Here is a 17,006-nt window from a genome sequence, read left to right as displayed (position 1 = left end):
AAATCCACAGCACTGTGGGTGGCTCTGCTGCTCAGTCTGGTGGGCGCTATAGTGATAGGGAGTTCAATGGTGAGAGGCACAGACAGACGCTTCTGTGGCCGTAAACGTGAATCGAGGATGGTATGTTGCCTCCCTGGTACCAGGGTCCGGGTGTCACGGAGTGGCTGCAGGACATTCTGGGGAGGGGAAGGTGAACAGCTAGTGGCCTTGGTTCACATTGGTACCAACGACATGGGTAATCTGAGGGCTGAGGACCAACAAACAGAGTACAGGAAGTTAGGAGATAAACTACAATGCAGGACCTCAAATGTAGTAATCTCAGGATTACTCCCAGTTCCACACGCTACAGAGAGCAGGAATAGGAGGACAGATCAGAGAACACGTGGCTGGAGAGATGGTGTAGCCGGGAGGGATTCGGATTCTTGAGGCACTGGGACTGGTCCTGGGGAAGGTGGGGCCTGTACAAACCGGATGGGTTGCACCCAGGCAGAGCTGGGACCAATGTCCTTGTTGGGGGGCCTTTCACTAGTTCTGTTGGGGAGCATTTAAACTAGTGTGGGAGGGATCCCAGGAACAAAGAACAAAGAAATGTACAGCACAGGAACAGGCCCTTCGGCCCTCCAAGCCCGTGCCGACCATGCTGCCCGACTAAACTACAATCTTCTACACTTCCTGGGTCCGTATCCCTCTATTCCCATCCTATTCATGTATTTGTCAAGATGCCCCTTAAATGTCACTATCGTCCCTGCTTCCACCACCTCCTCCGGTAGCGAGTTCCAGGCACCCACTACCCTCTGCGTAAAAAACTTGCCTCGTACATCTACTCTAAACCTTGCCCCTCTCACCTTAAACCTATGCCCCCTAGTAATTGACCCCTCTACCCTGGGGAAAAGCCTCTGACTATCCACTCTGTCTATGCCCCTCATAATTTTGTAGACCTCTATCAGGTCGCCCCTCAACCTCCGTCGTTCCAGTGAGAACAAACCGAGTTTATTCAACCGCTCCTCATAGCTAATGCCCTCCATACCAGGCAACATTCTGGTAAATCTCTTCTGCACCCTCTCTAATGCTCCACATCCTTCTGGTAGTGTGGCGACCAGAATTGAACACTATACCCAAGTGTGGCCTAACTAAGGTTCTTGTACTCAATGCCCCGTCCAATGAAGGCAAGCATGCCGTATGCCTTCTTGACTACCTTCTCCACCTGTGTTGCCCCTTTCAATGACCTGTGGACCTGTACTCCTAGATCTCTCTGACTTTCAATACTCGAGGGTTCTACCATTCACTGTATATTCCCTACCTGCATTAGACCTTCCAAAATGCATTACCTCACATTTGTCCGGATTAAACTCCATCTGCCATCTCTCCGCCCAAGTCTCCAGACAATCTAAATCCTGCTGTATCCTCTGACAGTCCTCATCGCTATCCGCAATTCCACCATCCTTTGTGTCGTCTGCAAACTTACTAATCAGACCAGTTACATTTTCCTCCAAATCATTTATATATACTACAAACAGTAAAGGTCCCAGCACTGATCCCTGCAGAACACCACTGGTCACAGCCCTCCAATTAGTAGGATCAGAAAGGTCAAAATCAGATCAGGAAAATGGAGGTAGAGCATTAGCCAGTGAGTAGAAGATGTATTGATAGACTCGGAATTACAGGGGCAGCAAGGGTTAAAAAATGTCTCGCAATGACAGGGTTAAACTGTTTCTACTTCAATGCAAGGAGTATTACAACCAAGGTGGACGAATCAAGGGCGCAGGTAGGACACATGGCACATGCCTGTGGAAAGAGACAGAGCATGTGTGCCCTGTCCTTATGTATGGGTTGGTCTAATGCCCCCTTGTGGTAGTGTCACCTCTGGGTGTCTTGACTGCCCATTGGTAGTGTCCTATTCTATGTGTTCATGAGCTGTATGTCTGCATGTCATGATGTCTCTGGTGCTCCCTCTAGTGTTTACTTAGTCATAGTGTATTTACATTAACCCCTTGTGTATTTACAGTGATGCATATAACCACATCCCCCCTTTCTTCGTGTTACATATTTTCTGTACAGTGTTAAAGAAAAATTGAACAAAAACAGGTAAATAAGTGATGACATGAACCAGTTATGATGACTGTGATGGCAGCAGCGCCGTGCATCCTGGTCGCTGCCGGCGGGAACGCTGGGGGGTGGCCTGTGGGGGAGGGAGGGGGGCTCCTTCACCGGGGTGACTTCCGATGGGGTCTGGCCCACGATCGGGGCCCACCGATCGGCGGGCCGGCCTCTCCCCCCCCGGGCCTACATCCTTCCGCGCGCGGCCCCAAAACACCGGCGCCATGTTGGTGAGGGGCCGGCGTGCGTAATACGTTCCCCGCGCAGGCGCAGGATGGCGCGGCCCAACTGCGCATGCGCGGCGCACATCTGGCGTTCACGACGCCGCGAACACTTGGCCTCCATATCGGAGAATCGCCTCCAGAGTTTTCAGGCAGGACAGAGGGGGAGATACCCAAGGAGGCGGAGTCGCAGTAATGGTGAAAGAATCCATTCTTGTTGTGAGAAGCGATGATAGACTGAACAGGTCAACAAACAAGGCTTTGTGGGTTTAACATGGAAATAAAAACGGGCCAGTCACATTACTGGGAGTTTACTACAGACTCCCAAATAGTGAGAGGGAGATAGAAGATCCAATATGGAGGCAAATTTCTGCCTGTATGAAATGATAGTTTAAATGGCAAGCATGTCCTCTCGGCTCACCCTCACCTCCTGCTTGGAAGAAGGTAAGTGATACGGCAGTGATTCCCTCGCCAGAGGCACAACAACCCACACAAACTGTGGTTGGTGAAGCATAAAGTACAATTCTGCAGTTTCCACGTCGTGCCAGCAGAAACACGGTGTTAGCTCATTGCTCCCGCTCGTAAAAGGGAGTGGGAGCAAATCACAGTCACACCTGTTCAAATACTGGACGCTGATTTTAACAAGAGACAGGAGTTAGCACATTGATAAACACTCGCTACTGGACAGCAGAGCTGTGTCGATATGAACCGTACCTGATCACATGCTGGTGTCTCATCCTGCAAGAACGAAGGTGACGTCCATGAGCCAGGCCCCTGCCTATCCCATTCCTGCAGGACATTTCTTTGCAGGGAAGACATGTGCTGTAACTTCACATCTTTGTTCTGCAAATAGAACAGACAGATTGCACCAGAGAACAAGCATGGGAAGTTAAAAACAGACCAAACTGACGAATGCAGAGACATTTCTCAGTCACAGTTTTTCATGGATTTCCAAAATGCATCTGATAAGGTTTTGTACAAAAGTAAAACATCAAAGTTAGGGTTAGGAATTCGAGACAATGTTCTGGACCAAATCTTCAGGTCTTGGGATCGTCAGAAACTGGATGAATGATTGAGATGCCCTTTGGGAGCCATGGAATTCCTGACGCACGGACCTCCGTAGGAAGTTAGAACCGTGGAATCCCGCGAGTGCAGAAAGAGACCATTCAACACTGGTCTGCACCAACCCTCTGAAAGAAAACCCTACCTAGGCCCCCCTCCCCAGCGCTATCCCTGTAACCCCACCAAACCTACATATTCCTGGACACTAAGGGCAATTTAGCCAATGTACCTAACCAGCACATTGTTCAACTGTTCCTGGGTTGTTTCAAATTCCAACGGGCAACATCTCTTCTCCCTCGGACCCAGTGCTGGTGTCACCAATTCTGAGCTAGAGTCGGAGATTAGCAACAGTCCATTGGTAGAAACCCAGGACACGTTACAGAGATTAAAACCTCATCTATGTCCAGAAATAATCTCCCTGTCACTCACACCGTCCCTGCCCCCACCCCAGCAACCCCCCCCCCCAAACCCGTTCCAACTACTGCCGGCTACAACCGGCTAGCACCATACCCACCTACCCACCCAAACCACTTATCCAACTCACAGATAGGACTTGGTAAGAAGGACCTGGTGAATATTTCTATGGTCTTTAATATTCTCTAAACTAGAGGCAATAAAAATAATGGGAGTAATTCAAAGGTAAGTCTTGACAGGGAAGCGAGGTCACATGGAATGCTCTTCCTGTGCAATGTGGGAAGTCAGGGACATTTCCAGTGTCCAGGGTGACCACATCTGCAAGGAGTGTCTCCAGCCACAGATATTCAGAATCTTATTTCTGAGCTAGAGCTGGAGTCACTGCGGAGAATCCACAAAACTGAGACCTTTGTGGATAGTACGGAAAGTGAGGTGGTCACGCTGCAGTTCAGGATTGCAGACGCAGGGTGACTGCCAGACAAGAGTAAAAGCAGTAGGCAGGTAGAGTCTAACAGGAAACGCAGTAGGCAGGTAGAGTCTAACAGGAAACGCAGTAGGCAGGTAGAGTCTAACAGGAAACGCAGTAGGCAGTTAGAGTCTAACAGGAAACGCAGTAGGCAGGTAGAATCTAACAGGAAACGCAGTAGGCAGGTAGAGTCTAACAGGAAAAGCAGTAGGCAGGTAGCGTCTAACAGGAAACGCAGTAGGCAGGTAGAGTCTAACAGGAAACGCAGTAGGCAGGTAGAGTCTAACAGGAAACGCAGTAGGCAAGTAGAGTCTATCAGGAAAAGCAGTAGGCAGGTAGAGTCTAACAGGAAAAGCAGTAGGCAGGTAGAGTCTAACAGGAAACACAGTAGGCAGGTAGAGTCTATCAGGAAAAGCAGTAGGCAGGTAGAGTCTAACAGGAAAAGCAGTAGGCAGGTAGAATCTAACAGGAAAAGCAGTAGGCAGGTAGAGTCTAACAGGAAACGCAGTAGGCAGGTAGAGTCTAACAGGAAACGCAGTAGGCAGGTAGAGTCTAACAGGAAAAGCAGTAGGCAGGTAGAGTTTAACAGGAAACGCAGTAGGCAGGTAGAGTCTAACAGGAAAAGCAGTAGGCAGGTAGAGTCTAACAGGAAACGCAGTAGGCAGGTAGAGTCTAACAGGAAAAGCAGTAGGCAGGTAGAGTCTAACAGGAAACGCAGTAGGCAGGTAGAATCTAACAGGAAAAGCAGTAGGCAGGTAGAGTCTAACAGGAAAAGCAGTAGGCAGGTAGAGTCTAACAGGAAACGCAGTAGGCAGGTAGAGTCTATCAGGAAAAGCAGTAGGCAGGTAGAGTCTATCAGGAAAAGCAGTAGGCAGGTAGAGTCTAACAGGAAACGCAGTAGGCAGGTAGAGTCTAACAGGAAAAGCAGTAGGCAGATAGAATCTAACAGGAAACGTAGTAGGCAGGTAGAGTCTAACAGGAAACGCAGTAGGCAGGTAGAGTCTAACAGGAAACGCAGTAGGCAGGTAGAGTCTAACAGGAAACGTAGTAGGCAGGTAGAGTCTAACAGGAAACGCAGTAGGCAGGTAGAGTCTAACAGGAAACGCAGTAGGCAGGTAGAGTCTAACAGGAAAAGCAGTAGGCAGGTAGAGTCTAACAGGAAAAGCAGTAGGCAGGTAGAGTCTAACAGGAAACGCAGTAGGCAGGTAGAGTCTATCAGGAAACGCAGTAGGCAGGTAGAGTCTAACAGGAAAAGCAGTAGGCAGATAGAATCTAACAGGAAACGTAGTAGGCAGGTAGAGTCTAACAGGAAACGCAGTAGGCAGGTAGAGTCTAACAGGAAACGCAGTAGGCAGGTAGAGTCTAACAGGAAACGTAGTAGGCAGGTAGAATCTAACAGGAAACGCAGTAGGCAGGTAGAGTCTAACAGGAAACGCAGTAGGCAGGTAGAGTCTAACAGGAAAAGTAGTAGGCAGGTAGAGTCGAACAGGAAACGCAGTAGGCAGGTAGAGTCTAACAGGAAAAGCAGTAGGCAGGTAGAGTCTAACAGGAAACGCAGTAGGCAGGTAGAATCTAACAGGAAACGCAGTAGGCAGGTAGAGTCTAACAGGAAAAGCAGTAGGCAGGTAGAGTCTAACAGGAAACACAGTAGGCAGGTAGAGTCTATCAGGAAAAGCAGTAGGCAGGTAGAGTCTAACAGGAAAAGCAGTAGGCAGGTAGAATCTAACAGGAAAAGCAGTAGGCAGGTAGAGTCTAACAGGAAACGCAGTAGGCAGGTAGAGTCTTACAGGAAACGCAGTAGGCAGGTAGAGTCTAACAGGAAAAGCAGTAGGCAGGTAGAGTTTAACAGGAAACGCAGTAGGCAGGTAGAGTCTAACAGGAAAAGCAGTAGGCAGGTAGAGTCTAACAGGAAAAGCAGTAGGCAGATAGAATCTAACAGGAAACGTAGTAGGCAGGTAGAGTCTAACAGGAAACGCAGTAGGCAGGTAGAGTCTAACAGGAAACGCAGTAGGCAGGTAGAGTCTAACAGGAAACGTAGTAGGCAGGTAGAGTCTAACAGGAAACGCAGTAGGCAGGTAGAGTCTAACAGGAAACGCAGTAGGCAGGTAGAGTCTAACAGGAAAAGCAGTAGGCAGGTAGAGTCTAACAGGAAAAGCAGTAGGCAGGTAGAGTCTAACAGGAAAAGCAGTAGGCAGATAGAATCTAACAGGAAACGTAGTAGGCAGGTAGAGTCTAACAGGAAACGCAGTAGGCAGGTAGAGTCTAGCAGGAAACGCAGTAGGCAGGTAGAGTCTAACAGGAAACGTAGTAGGCAGGTAGAGTCTAACAGGAAACGCAGTAGGCAGGTAGAGTCTAACAGGAAACGCAGTAGGCAGGTAGAGTCTAACAGGAAAAGCAGTAGGCAGGTAGAGTCTAACAGGAAAAGCAGTAGGCAGGTAGAGTCTATCAGGAAACGCAGTAGGCAGGTAGAGTCTAACAGGAAAAGCAGTAGGCAGATAGAATCTAACAGGAAACGTAGTAGGCAGGTAGAGTCTAACAGGAAACGCAGTAGGCAGGTAGAATCTAACAGGAAACGCAGTAGGCAGGTAGAGTCTAACAGGAAACGCAGTAGGCAGGTAGAGTCTAACAGGAAACGCAGTAGGCAGGTAGAATCTAACAGGAAACGCAGTAGGCAGGTAGAGTCTAACAGGAAAAGCAGTAGGCAGGTAGAGTCTAACAGGAAAAGTAGTAGGCAGGTAGAATCTAACAGGAAACGCAGTAGGCAGATAGAATCTAACAGGAAACGCAGTAGGCAGGTAGAGTCTAACAGGAAACGCAGTAGGCAGGTAGAGTCTAACAGGAAACGCAGTAGGCAGGTAGAGTCTAACAGGAAACGCAGTAGGCAGGTAGAGTAGGAGTCCCTCGGGTCAATCTCCGTCTGTAACAGATTTTTATTTTGGAGGATGTGATTTCTCTGGGAAATGTAGCAAGGTCCAAGACCATGAGACCTGGAAAAGCTGGTCAGATTGCACCCCAGCACGTCCAGGACCATTATCCTTGCAGGGGTATTTGTGAGTACTGTTGGGGTGGGTTTAATCTGGAGTGGCAGGGGGTTCGGAATCTCAGTGCGGAGACAAAAGAGAAAGAAACAAACATTGAGATGAAATTCAGGAAAGTGGAAAGCAGAAGGCAGAGGAAACAAGAGCTAGCAGCAAACACGACCACAGTAAAAGGTACTGTGTGAAATTGTTCAAAAGACACATCTAAAGGCACTGGGCGGGATTCTCCACTCCCGCGCCGAAGTGGCCGCGCCGTCGTGAACGCCGTCGAGGTTCACGACGGCGCGAAACGGCCCCAATCCCGACCGATCCAGGCCCTGACAATGGGCTAGGATCGGGGCCGCGTCATCTACACGCGCCAGGCCTTGTCGCCGTGTAAAAGCGGCGCCGCATAGATGACGCAGCCGGCGCCGCATAACTGGCGTCATCCACGCATGCGTGGTTACCGTCCTCTCTAAGTCCGCCCCGCAAGAAGATGGCGAACGGATCTTGCGGGGCCGCGGAAGGAAGGAGGTCCTCCTTCAGAGAGGACGGTCCGACGATCGGTGGGCACCGATCGCGAGCCTCCCCACATTTGAGGTACCCCCCGGTGCAGGATCCCCCCTCGCCCCCCCGCAGGCCGCCCCCCCCCAGCGTTCGCGCGCTGTTCCCGATGGCAGCGACCAGGTGTGGACGGCGCCGGGAGGAACCCGCCGTTTTGGCCTGGCCGCTCGGCCCATCCGGGCCTCAGAATAGCGGGGGTGCCGGAGAACCCCCATTTTGGGTGTCTCCGGAGATTCTCCGGCCTGCGGCCCGCGGAACTCGACGGGGCCGTTCCCGCCGCTTGGGAGAATCGCGGGAGGGCGTCGGACCGGCGTCCCGGGAAATTTTGGCGGCCCAGGCGATTCTCCCAACCGGCGCGGGAGTGGAGAATCGCGCCCTCTGTATCTGAATGCCTGGAGCATTCACAATGAGGTCGATGAATTAACAGCAGAAATAGATATAAACAGATACGACATGATTGCAATCACAGAATAACGGAAAAATCCCGTGCAGAAAAGGCCCCTTTGGCCCATCGAGGCTGCACCACCGCTTAAAGGCACCTGATCTGCCAATCTTAATACCAGTTGCCAAGATGTGGCCTTGAATGTTCAGACACGCCAAGTGCTCACCCAGGTACTTTTTAAAGGATGTGAGGCAACTCGCCTCTGCCCCCCTCCCAGGCCTTGCGTTCCAGACCCTCACCACCCTCTGGGTAAAAAGGTTGTTCCTCTAATCCCCCTAAATCTCCCACCCCACACCCTGAACTTGTGTCCCCCTTGTAACCAACTCTTCAACTAAGGGGAACAGCTGCTCCCTATCCACCCTGTCCATGCCCCTCATAATATTGTCCACCTCGAAAACAACCCAAACCTATCCAACCTCTCTTCATAACTGAAATGTTCCATCCCAGGCAACATCCTGGTGAATCTCCTCTGCACCCCCTCCAGTGCAATCACAGTCTTCCTATAATGTGGCGACCAGAATTGCACTCCGTGACTGAGGCTTGGAACTGAATATCCAAAGTCATCGATATTCAAGAAGGACAGGCAAAACGGAATAGGGGATGGGGTGGGGTCGTTCAATCCAATCGTGAGAGAGGATATTGACTTTGAAAATCTAGGTGTAGAATCAGTCTGTGCTATAGGCCTCCAAACAATCGTGTTAAGGGAGGGGATGGCATTACACAGGAAATTAGAGATACATGGAACAAGGGTGCTCCAGTAATCATGGGTGCTGATGACTTTAATCTACACATAGACTGGGCAAACCAGATTAGCAATAATACTGTGCTGGGTGACTCCCTGGGATGTGAATGAGATGGGTTTTTCAGACTAGGATGTTAAGGAACCGACTTGGAAATGTGCTAGTCCTGATTTGGTATTGTTGAGAAGGAGTTAATTAATAATTATGCGCAGGATCCTTTAGCAAACAGTGGCCAGAACATGATAGAATTCTTCATTCGGATGGAAAGTGAAGAAGTCTGATCCAAAACTAGGGTCCGAATTTAAGCAAAGGAAACTACGCAGGTATGAGGTGCGAGTTGGCTAAGATAGTTTGGGGACCTTTGTTAAAAGGCATGATGGTGAATATTTAAGGAATGAATGTATGCATTGTAAAAGTTATACATTCCTGTCTGGCACAAAAGCACAACAAGAATTGTACCCCAACCATGACTAACAAAAGAAATTATGGGTAGCATTAAATCTTGAGGAGTCTTATAAAGTTGCCAGAAAAAGTAGCAAGTCTGAGGATTGGGAGAAGTGCAGAACTCAGCAAAGGAAGACAAAGAGATTAATTAAGAGGGAAAAAACAGAGAGAGAATAAACTTGCAAGTGAAAGTAACATGAAATCAGACTGTACAAGCTTCTGGAAGCATGCAAAAAGAAAAAGATTAGCAAAAATAAACGCAGGCCCCTTACAGTCCGAAAGAAGAGAATTTATAATAGAAAGCAAGGAAATGGCAGAGCAATTAAACAACTGCTTTAGTTCTGCCTTCACGGAGGAAAATACAAAGAACTCCCCAGAAATTCTGGAGAATCAAGGGCCGAGTGAGAAGGAGGAATTGAAGGAAATTAGTATTCCCGAACAGGCGCCGGAATGTGGTGACTAGGGGCGTTTCACAGTAACTTCATTGAAGCCTACTTGTGACAATAAACGATTATTGTTATTGCTAAACAAATAATGGAGAAATGAATGGGACTGAAAGTTGATAAATCCCCAGGATCTGATAATCTACAACCCAGGATACTAAAGGGAGTGGCCACGAAAATAGTGGACGTGTTGGTTGTCATCGTTCAAAATTCTGAAGATTCAGGAACAATCCCAACAGATTGGAGAGTGGCAACTGTAACCCCGCTGTTTAAAAAGAGGGAGTGGGAAAACCGGGAATTACAAAGTAGTCAGCCATCAGTCAATGGGAAAACGCTAGAGTTTATTATAAAGGATGGGGGTAACAGGGCAATAGGGTTAGACAAAGTCAGCATGGATTTATGACAGGGAAATCATGTTTGACAAACCAACTGGAGCTTTTTGAAGATGTAACTAGCTGAATAGATAAGGGGGAACCAATGTATGTGGTATATTTGGATTTTCAGAACGCTTTCGATAAAGTTCCACATAAGTGTGCAAAATTAAAACACAGGGGATTGGTGGTAATATATTGACATTGATTGAGAATTGGTTAGCAGACAGAAAAGAGTCGGAATAAATGGGTCTTTTTCAGAGTGGCATATGGAGACCCACATGGATCAGCGATTGGACCCCAGCCATGCAAAATTGATTGGGAAATGTTGATGTGCAAAGGGGCCTGGGTTTCCGTGTACACCAATCACTGAAAGTCAGCGCATTAGGTACAGCAAGCGGTAAAGAAGACAATCGTATGTTGGCCTTCATTGTTAGAGAACTGGAGTACAGGGGCAGGGATGTCTTACTGCAGCTGTACACGACCTTGGTGAGATCACACCGGCAGTATTGTGTGAGCTGTTAGTCTCTTTATCTCAGACAGGATAAACCTGCCATTGACAGAGCGCAGTGAAGGCTCACCAGACTGATTCCTGGGAAGGCAGGGTTGTTGTATGGGGAGTGATTGGGCTGACTGGTTCTGTATTCACTGGAGTTGAGATCACTGAGAGTGGATCGAACTGAAACATAGAAAATTCTGACAGGGCTGGACAGGCCGGATGCAGGGATGTTGCTTCCTCTGGCTGGGGGGGCAGGGTGGGGGGGTATAGGGCAAGGGGTCAGAGTCTCAGGGTGACGGGTCGGTCATTTAGGACTGAGGTGAGGAGAAACGTCTTCACTCAGAGGTTTTAAGGCATCAAGGAGTATGGGGGGGATGGCATTGAGATGGAGGATCTGTCATAATCGGATGAATATGTGGCTGAAGAGATGGTGCGACGGGGAGAGTTTCAGCTTCCTGGGGCATTGGAACCGGTTCTAGGGGAGGTGGGGCCTGTACAAACTGGACAAGTTACACCTGGTCAAGACTAGGACTGATGTCCCAGAGGGAGTATTTGCTGGAGTGGTTGGGGAGGGTTTAAACTAAAATGGCAGGGGGATGGGAACCCATCAGAGGAGGAGGAAACGAGGACAAAAACAAAAGGCAGAAAGAGGAATAAGATAAGTGATAGGCTGAGAAACTAAGAGCCAGATTCAAACAGTGAAAAATATTGGGAACGAGACAAGTAATGTTAAAAAGACAAGCCTAAAGGCTTTGTGCCTTAATGCGTGGAGTATTTGCAATAAAGTGGATGAACTAATCGCGCAGACAGATATAAATGGGTCTGATATAGTTGGGATTACAGAGACATGGCTGCAGGGTGACCAGGGATGGGATGTTCCAGGGTTCTCAGTATTTAAGAAGGACAGGCATAAAGGAAAAGGTGGTGGCGTGGCCCTGCTGGTTACAGAGGACATTGACGCAATAGCAGCTCTGACAATGTGGAATCTGTATGGGTAGAACTGAGAAACACCAGGGGCAGAAAAAACATTAGTGGGATTGTATATAGACCCCCAAATTGTAGTGGTTGATGTGTTGGGTGCTCTGGATCCGTGGAACACATACAGGCCACCAACACTTAAAATAGTGCAACACTATTTTATTAAGTTAGAAACTGTTGAACATACTTTCACTGTGGGCTAACACGATGTTCGATTAAACTAAAGACCTATGTCTGTCCGAACCAGTCTATGCACTCAGCACATGGTGAGGATCTGTGCTGTAAGCTGTAAGCTCTGTCCTTCTAGGAGGCTGCATCCCGAATGAGCGGGAAAACTGATGCCCTCTGTCTTTATAGTGAATGTGCTCTAACTGGTGATTGGCTGCGGTGTTGTGTGTGTTGATTGGTCTTGCTGTGTGTCCATCAGTGTGTGTGTCTGCACCATGATATACTGGTGTATATTATGACATCCCCCTTTTTTAAAAGAATGTATGTGTGTGGCAATAAATAATGTGTGGTGAGAATGTTCCTAACTACGTGTGGGGTGCAAAGACATATTTACAGGACGACGTACATGAGAACTAAGGTATTTACATGGGAAGGTGCCTGGTGCAGAGAAGCAGTGTGCAACAAGAGTAACGAGATCAACACTATATACAAACCAGGGAAACGATCAAACAAAGCAACGATACAATTCAGAGAGTCTAGAAGTCCGCAAAGTTCATAAATTAAGTCTCTGAGGTGGGAGACGAATTCTGGTTGACTGCCTCAAGGGTGGGTCGAGAGCCGCCGGTTCAGGAGCGGGCTGGACTGAGTCAGAGTCAGAGGGAGGCAGAGTAACAGGGAGCTCTGCACAGTCCGTGGCAGGGTCAGCAGGAGGGCGAGGCGACACTGGAGGATCACGTGGCGAGCGTGGAATGAGACGAAGGGCGCGCCAATTGCGGCGCAGAATAGAGCCATCTGGTAGACGAACCAGGAACGAGCGGGGAGCCACCTGCCGATGGACCACAGCGGTTGCAGACCAGCCCCCACCCGGAAGATGGACGCGGACGTTGTCATCTGGAGCCAGAGCAGGGAGATCAGCTGCACGGGAGTCATGAGCCGCCTTGTGCTGTGCACGAGACAGCTGCATCCGGCGAAGGACCGGAACGTGGTCGAGGTCTGGGACATGGATGGACGGCACCGTCGTCCTCAGTGTACGACCCATGAGTAACTGGGCTGGCGACAGACCAGTGGCCAGTGGGGTGGAGCGATAGGCCAGCAAGGCAAGGTAGAAATCGGACCCAGTATCGGCAGCCTTGCATAGGAGCGGTTTGACGGGGACTGGATGTCACATGGGCAAAATTGTACCGCCTGGCAAAGTTGGACCATTCCTGGCTGGCGAAGCAGGGGCCATTGTCCGACATAACCGTGAGCGGGATGCCGTGTTGAGCAAAGGTTTCTTTACATGCACGAATGACTGCAGACGAGGTGAGGTCGTGCAACCGTATCACCTCCGGGTAATTCGAAAAGTAGTCCATGATCAGGACATAGTCTCTACCCAGCGCGTGGAACAGGTCGATGCCCACCTTGGTCCAAGGGGACGTGACCAACTCATGCGGCTGCAGGGTCTCACGTGGTTGGGCCGGCTGGAAGCGCTGACATGTGGGGCAGTTGAGCACTGTGTTGGCGATGTCCTCATTAATGCCGGGCCAGTACACTGCCTCTCGGACACGTCGGCGGCACTTTTCCACGCCAAGGTGGCCCTTGTGTAGTTGTTCCAGGACAAGCTGGCGCATGCTGTGCGGGATGACAATGCGGTCCAGTTTTAGGAGAACCCCGTCTCCTACTGTCAGATCATCTCTGACATTATAGAACTGAGGGCATTGGCCCTTGAGCCACCTGTCCGTTAGGTGGCGCATGACACGCTGTAGCAAGGGGTCAGCCGCCGTCTCGCAGTGAATTTGGACGAGGCGTTCATCCGAGGCAGGTAGATTGGAGGCCGCGAATGCCACATGGGCGTCAACCAGGCAGACAAATCCCGCTGGGTCACATGGAGTGTTGACTGCCCTGGAGAGAGCGTCAGCAACGATGAGGTCTTTGCCCGGGGTGTATACCAGCTGGAAGTTATATCGCTGGAGCTTGAGAAGAATACGCTGGAGGCGAGGCGTCATGTCGTTCAAGTCTTTCTGTATTATATTGACCAGCGGGCGATGGTCGGTCTCGACGGTGAATTGAGGAAATCCGTAGACATAATCGTGAAACTTAACCACACCGGTCAGAAGGCCCAGGCACTCCTTTTCTATCTGCGCGTAGCGCTACTCCGTGGGGGTCTTCGCACGTGACACATATGCAACGGGGGCCCATGATGAGGCCTCATCACGTTGAAGGAGCACTGCCCCAATGCCGGATTGACTGGCATTGGTCGAAATTTTGGTCTCCTTTGCTGGATCAAAGAAAGCTAAGACCGGGGCCGCGGTCAGTTTTGTTTTGAGTTCTCTCCATTCACGCTCGTGGGCAGGGAGCCATTGGAAGTCTGTCGTCTTCCTGACCAGGTTCCTGAGAGCCGTGGTATGAGAGGCGAGGTTAGGGATAAATTTCCCTAAAATATTGACCATGCCCAGAAATCGGAGGACCGCCTTCTTGTCCTCTGGTGTTTTCATAGATGTGATGGCAGCTACCTTGTCCGCATCCGGCTGCACACCCAATTGGGAAATGTGGTCCCCGAGGAACTTGAATTCCGTCTGACCAAAAGAGCATTTGGCCCTGTTGAGGCAGAGGCCAAGCTCACGTATACCTCTGAATACGCGCTGGAGGCGACTAACATGCTCCTGCGGGGTGGTGGACCAAATGATTATGTCATCAACATATATGCGAACACCTTCAATATCTTCCATCATTTGTTCCATAATCCTATGGAACACTTCTGAAGCAGATATGATCCCAAACGGCATTCTGTTGTAACAATATCTGCCAAAGTGGGTGTTAAATGTGCAAAGTTTCCTGCTGGATTTATCGAGCTGGATTTGCCAGAATTCTTTTGAGGCGTCGAGTTTGGTAAAGAGCTTGGCGCGAGCCATCTCGCCTGTGAGCTCTTCGCGCTTGGGAATTGGATTTAGATCCTTGGGATCAATGCAAATTCTCAATTTGCCGGAAGGGTTTTTTACACATACCATGGAACTGACCCAGTCGGTTGGTTCCGTGACTTTGGAAATCACTCCTTGGTTCATGGAATCATAGAATTTACAGTGCAGAAGGAGGCCATTCGGCCCATCGAGTCTGCACCGGCTCTTGGAAAGAGCACCCTATCCCCATAACCCAGTAACCCACCCAACACTAAGGGCACTTTTGGACACTATGGGCAATTTATCACGGCCAATCCACCTAACCCGCACATCTTTGGACTGTGGGAGGAAACCGGAGCACCCGGAGGAAACCCACGCACACACGGGGAGAATGTGCAAACTCCACACAGACAGTGACCCAAGCTGGAATCGAATCTGGGACCCTGGAGCTGTGAAGCAATTGTGCTATCCACAATGCTACCGTGCTGCCCACGGTTCTGGAGGTCCTGCAGCTGCTGCTTGAGGCGGTCCTTAAAGGGTGCTGGGACCCTGCGAGGTGCGTGCACCACAGGCGTGGCATTCTGTTTTAATAAAATCCTGTAGGTGTACGGGAGCGTGCCCATGCCCTCGAAGACGTCGTGGTGCTGGTTGATAATGGCGTCGAGCTGCGTCCTGAAGTCGGTGTCCTGAAAGGCCGACGTGTCAGCAGGAGAGAGAGAGTGAACTCTCTGAACTAGGTTCAACAGCTTGCATGCCTGCGCGCCAAGCAGGGAGGCTTTCGAGGAGTCCACGATTTCAAAGGGAAGGATGGCTTTGCGTGACCTGTGCGTCACTTCAAGTTGGCACGAGCCGCTGGCAGCAATGGCATTGCCATTGTAATCCAGTAGCTGGTAGGCTGATGGCAGGATGGCTGGTTTGACACAAAGGCTTTGGAGGTCAGACCGCGCAATGGGATTGGCGGAGGCACCAGTGTCCAGGCGGAATCGTATTTGGGACGGGTTGACCGTCAGGGTGGCACACCACTCATCGTCTGGATCGACACCCTGTTTTTTGTAACGACGCCGACTCGAAAAGGCGCCTTCGGGTCGTCGGTGTCAATATTGGGTAGTAGGTCCGCATCGGACTCGGGGACCGTGGGTTGAATGGCCCGGACATTCCTGCGAGGCTGGCTGGAGCAATATAAGAACATAAGAACTAGGAGCAGGAGTCGGCCATCTGGCCCCTCGAGCCTGCTCCACCATTCAATGAGATCATGGCTGATCTTTTGTGGACTCAGCTCCACTTTCCGGCCCGAACACCATAACCCTTAATCCCTTTATTCTTCAAAAAACTATCTATCTTTATCTTAAAAACATTTAATGAAGGAGCCTCAACTGCTTCACTGGGCAAGGAATTCCATAGAGTCACAACCCTTTGGGTGAAGAAGTTCCTCCTAAACTCAGTCCTAAATCTACTTCCCCTTATTTTGAGGCTATGCCCCCTAGTTCTGCTTTCACCCGCCAGTGGAAACAACCTGCCCGCATCTATCCTATCTATTCCCTTCATAATTTTATATGTTTCTATAAGAACCCCCCTCATCCTTCTAAATTCCAACGAGTACAGTCCCAGTCTACTCAACCTCTCCTCATAATCCAACCCCTTCAGCTCTGGGATTAACCTAGTGAATCTCCTCTGCACACCCTCCAGTGCCAGTACGTCCTTTCTCAAGTAAGGAGACCAAAACTGAACACAATACTCCAGGTGTGGCCTCACTAACACCTTATACAATTGCAGCATAACCTCCCTAGTCTTAAACTCCATCCCTCTAGCAATGAACAAAATTCCATTTGCCTTCTTAATCACCTGTTGCACCTGTAAACCAACTTTTTGCGACTCATGCACTCGCACACCCAGGTCTCTCTGCACAGCAGCATGTTTTAATAATATGATATGAATTGGCAGGCTGAGCTGATCTGCATAAAGCAGCATAGTGGCCAAGTTTGCCACATCTCAGGCATCGTCGGGATTTGGCAGGGCATTGCCGCTTTAAGTGGGCGGAGCCACAGTTGCCACACGTTGTAGCGTCAGTACGTTCGCTGCGCCACCGCGTATGCGCGGTGCGGTCGTACGTGGTGCACGCCTGCGCAGTATGTTCTTCAACGTCGCCGTCCCCTCGTTCGGTGCGCACAAGTTTAGTACACTGGGCTGGTTTAGCACAGGGCTAA

General features: G+C 49.9%; 1 protein-coding gene across 1 annotated transcript in view; it reads right to left on the bottom strand.

The window, feature by feature from the left end:
• LOC140429943 (ciliogenesis and planar polarity effector 1-like) overlaps positions 1-17,006 on the bottom strand; it is a 687,141-nt gene that overhangs the window by 538,066 nt on the left and 132,069 nt on the right. Inside the window, exon 10 of the mRNA XM_072517533.1 lies at positions 3,033-3,161. Coding sequence (XP_072373634.1) covers positions 3,033-3,161 — 129 coding nt within the window. The remainder of the gene's footprint in view (positions 1-3,032; positions 3,162-17,006) is intronic.

This window comes from Scyliorhinus torazame, chromosome 9 (genome assembly GCF_047496885.1).
Source record: "Scyliorhinus torazame isolate Kashiwa2021f chromosome 9, sScyTor2.1, whole genome shotgun sequence".
In the NCBI taxonomy this organism is placed as follows: domain Eukaryota; kingdom Metazoa; phylum Chordata; class Chondrichthyes; order Carcharhiniformes; family Scyliorhinidae; genus Scyliorhinus; species Scyliorhinus torazame.
This window is presented reverse-complemented; position numbering and strand designations above follow the sequence as displayed.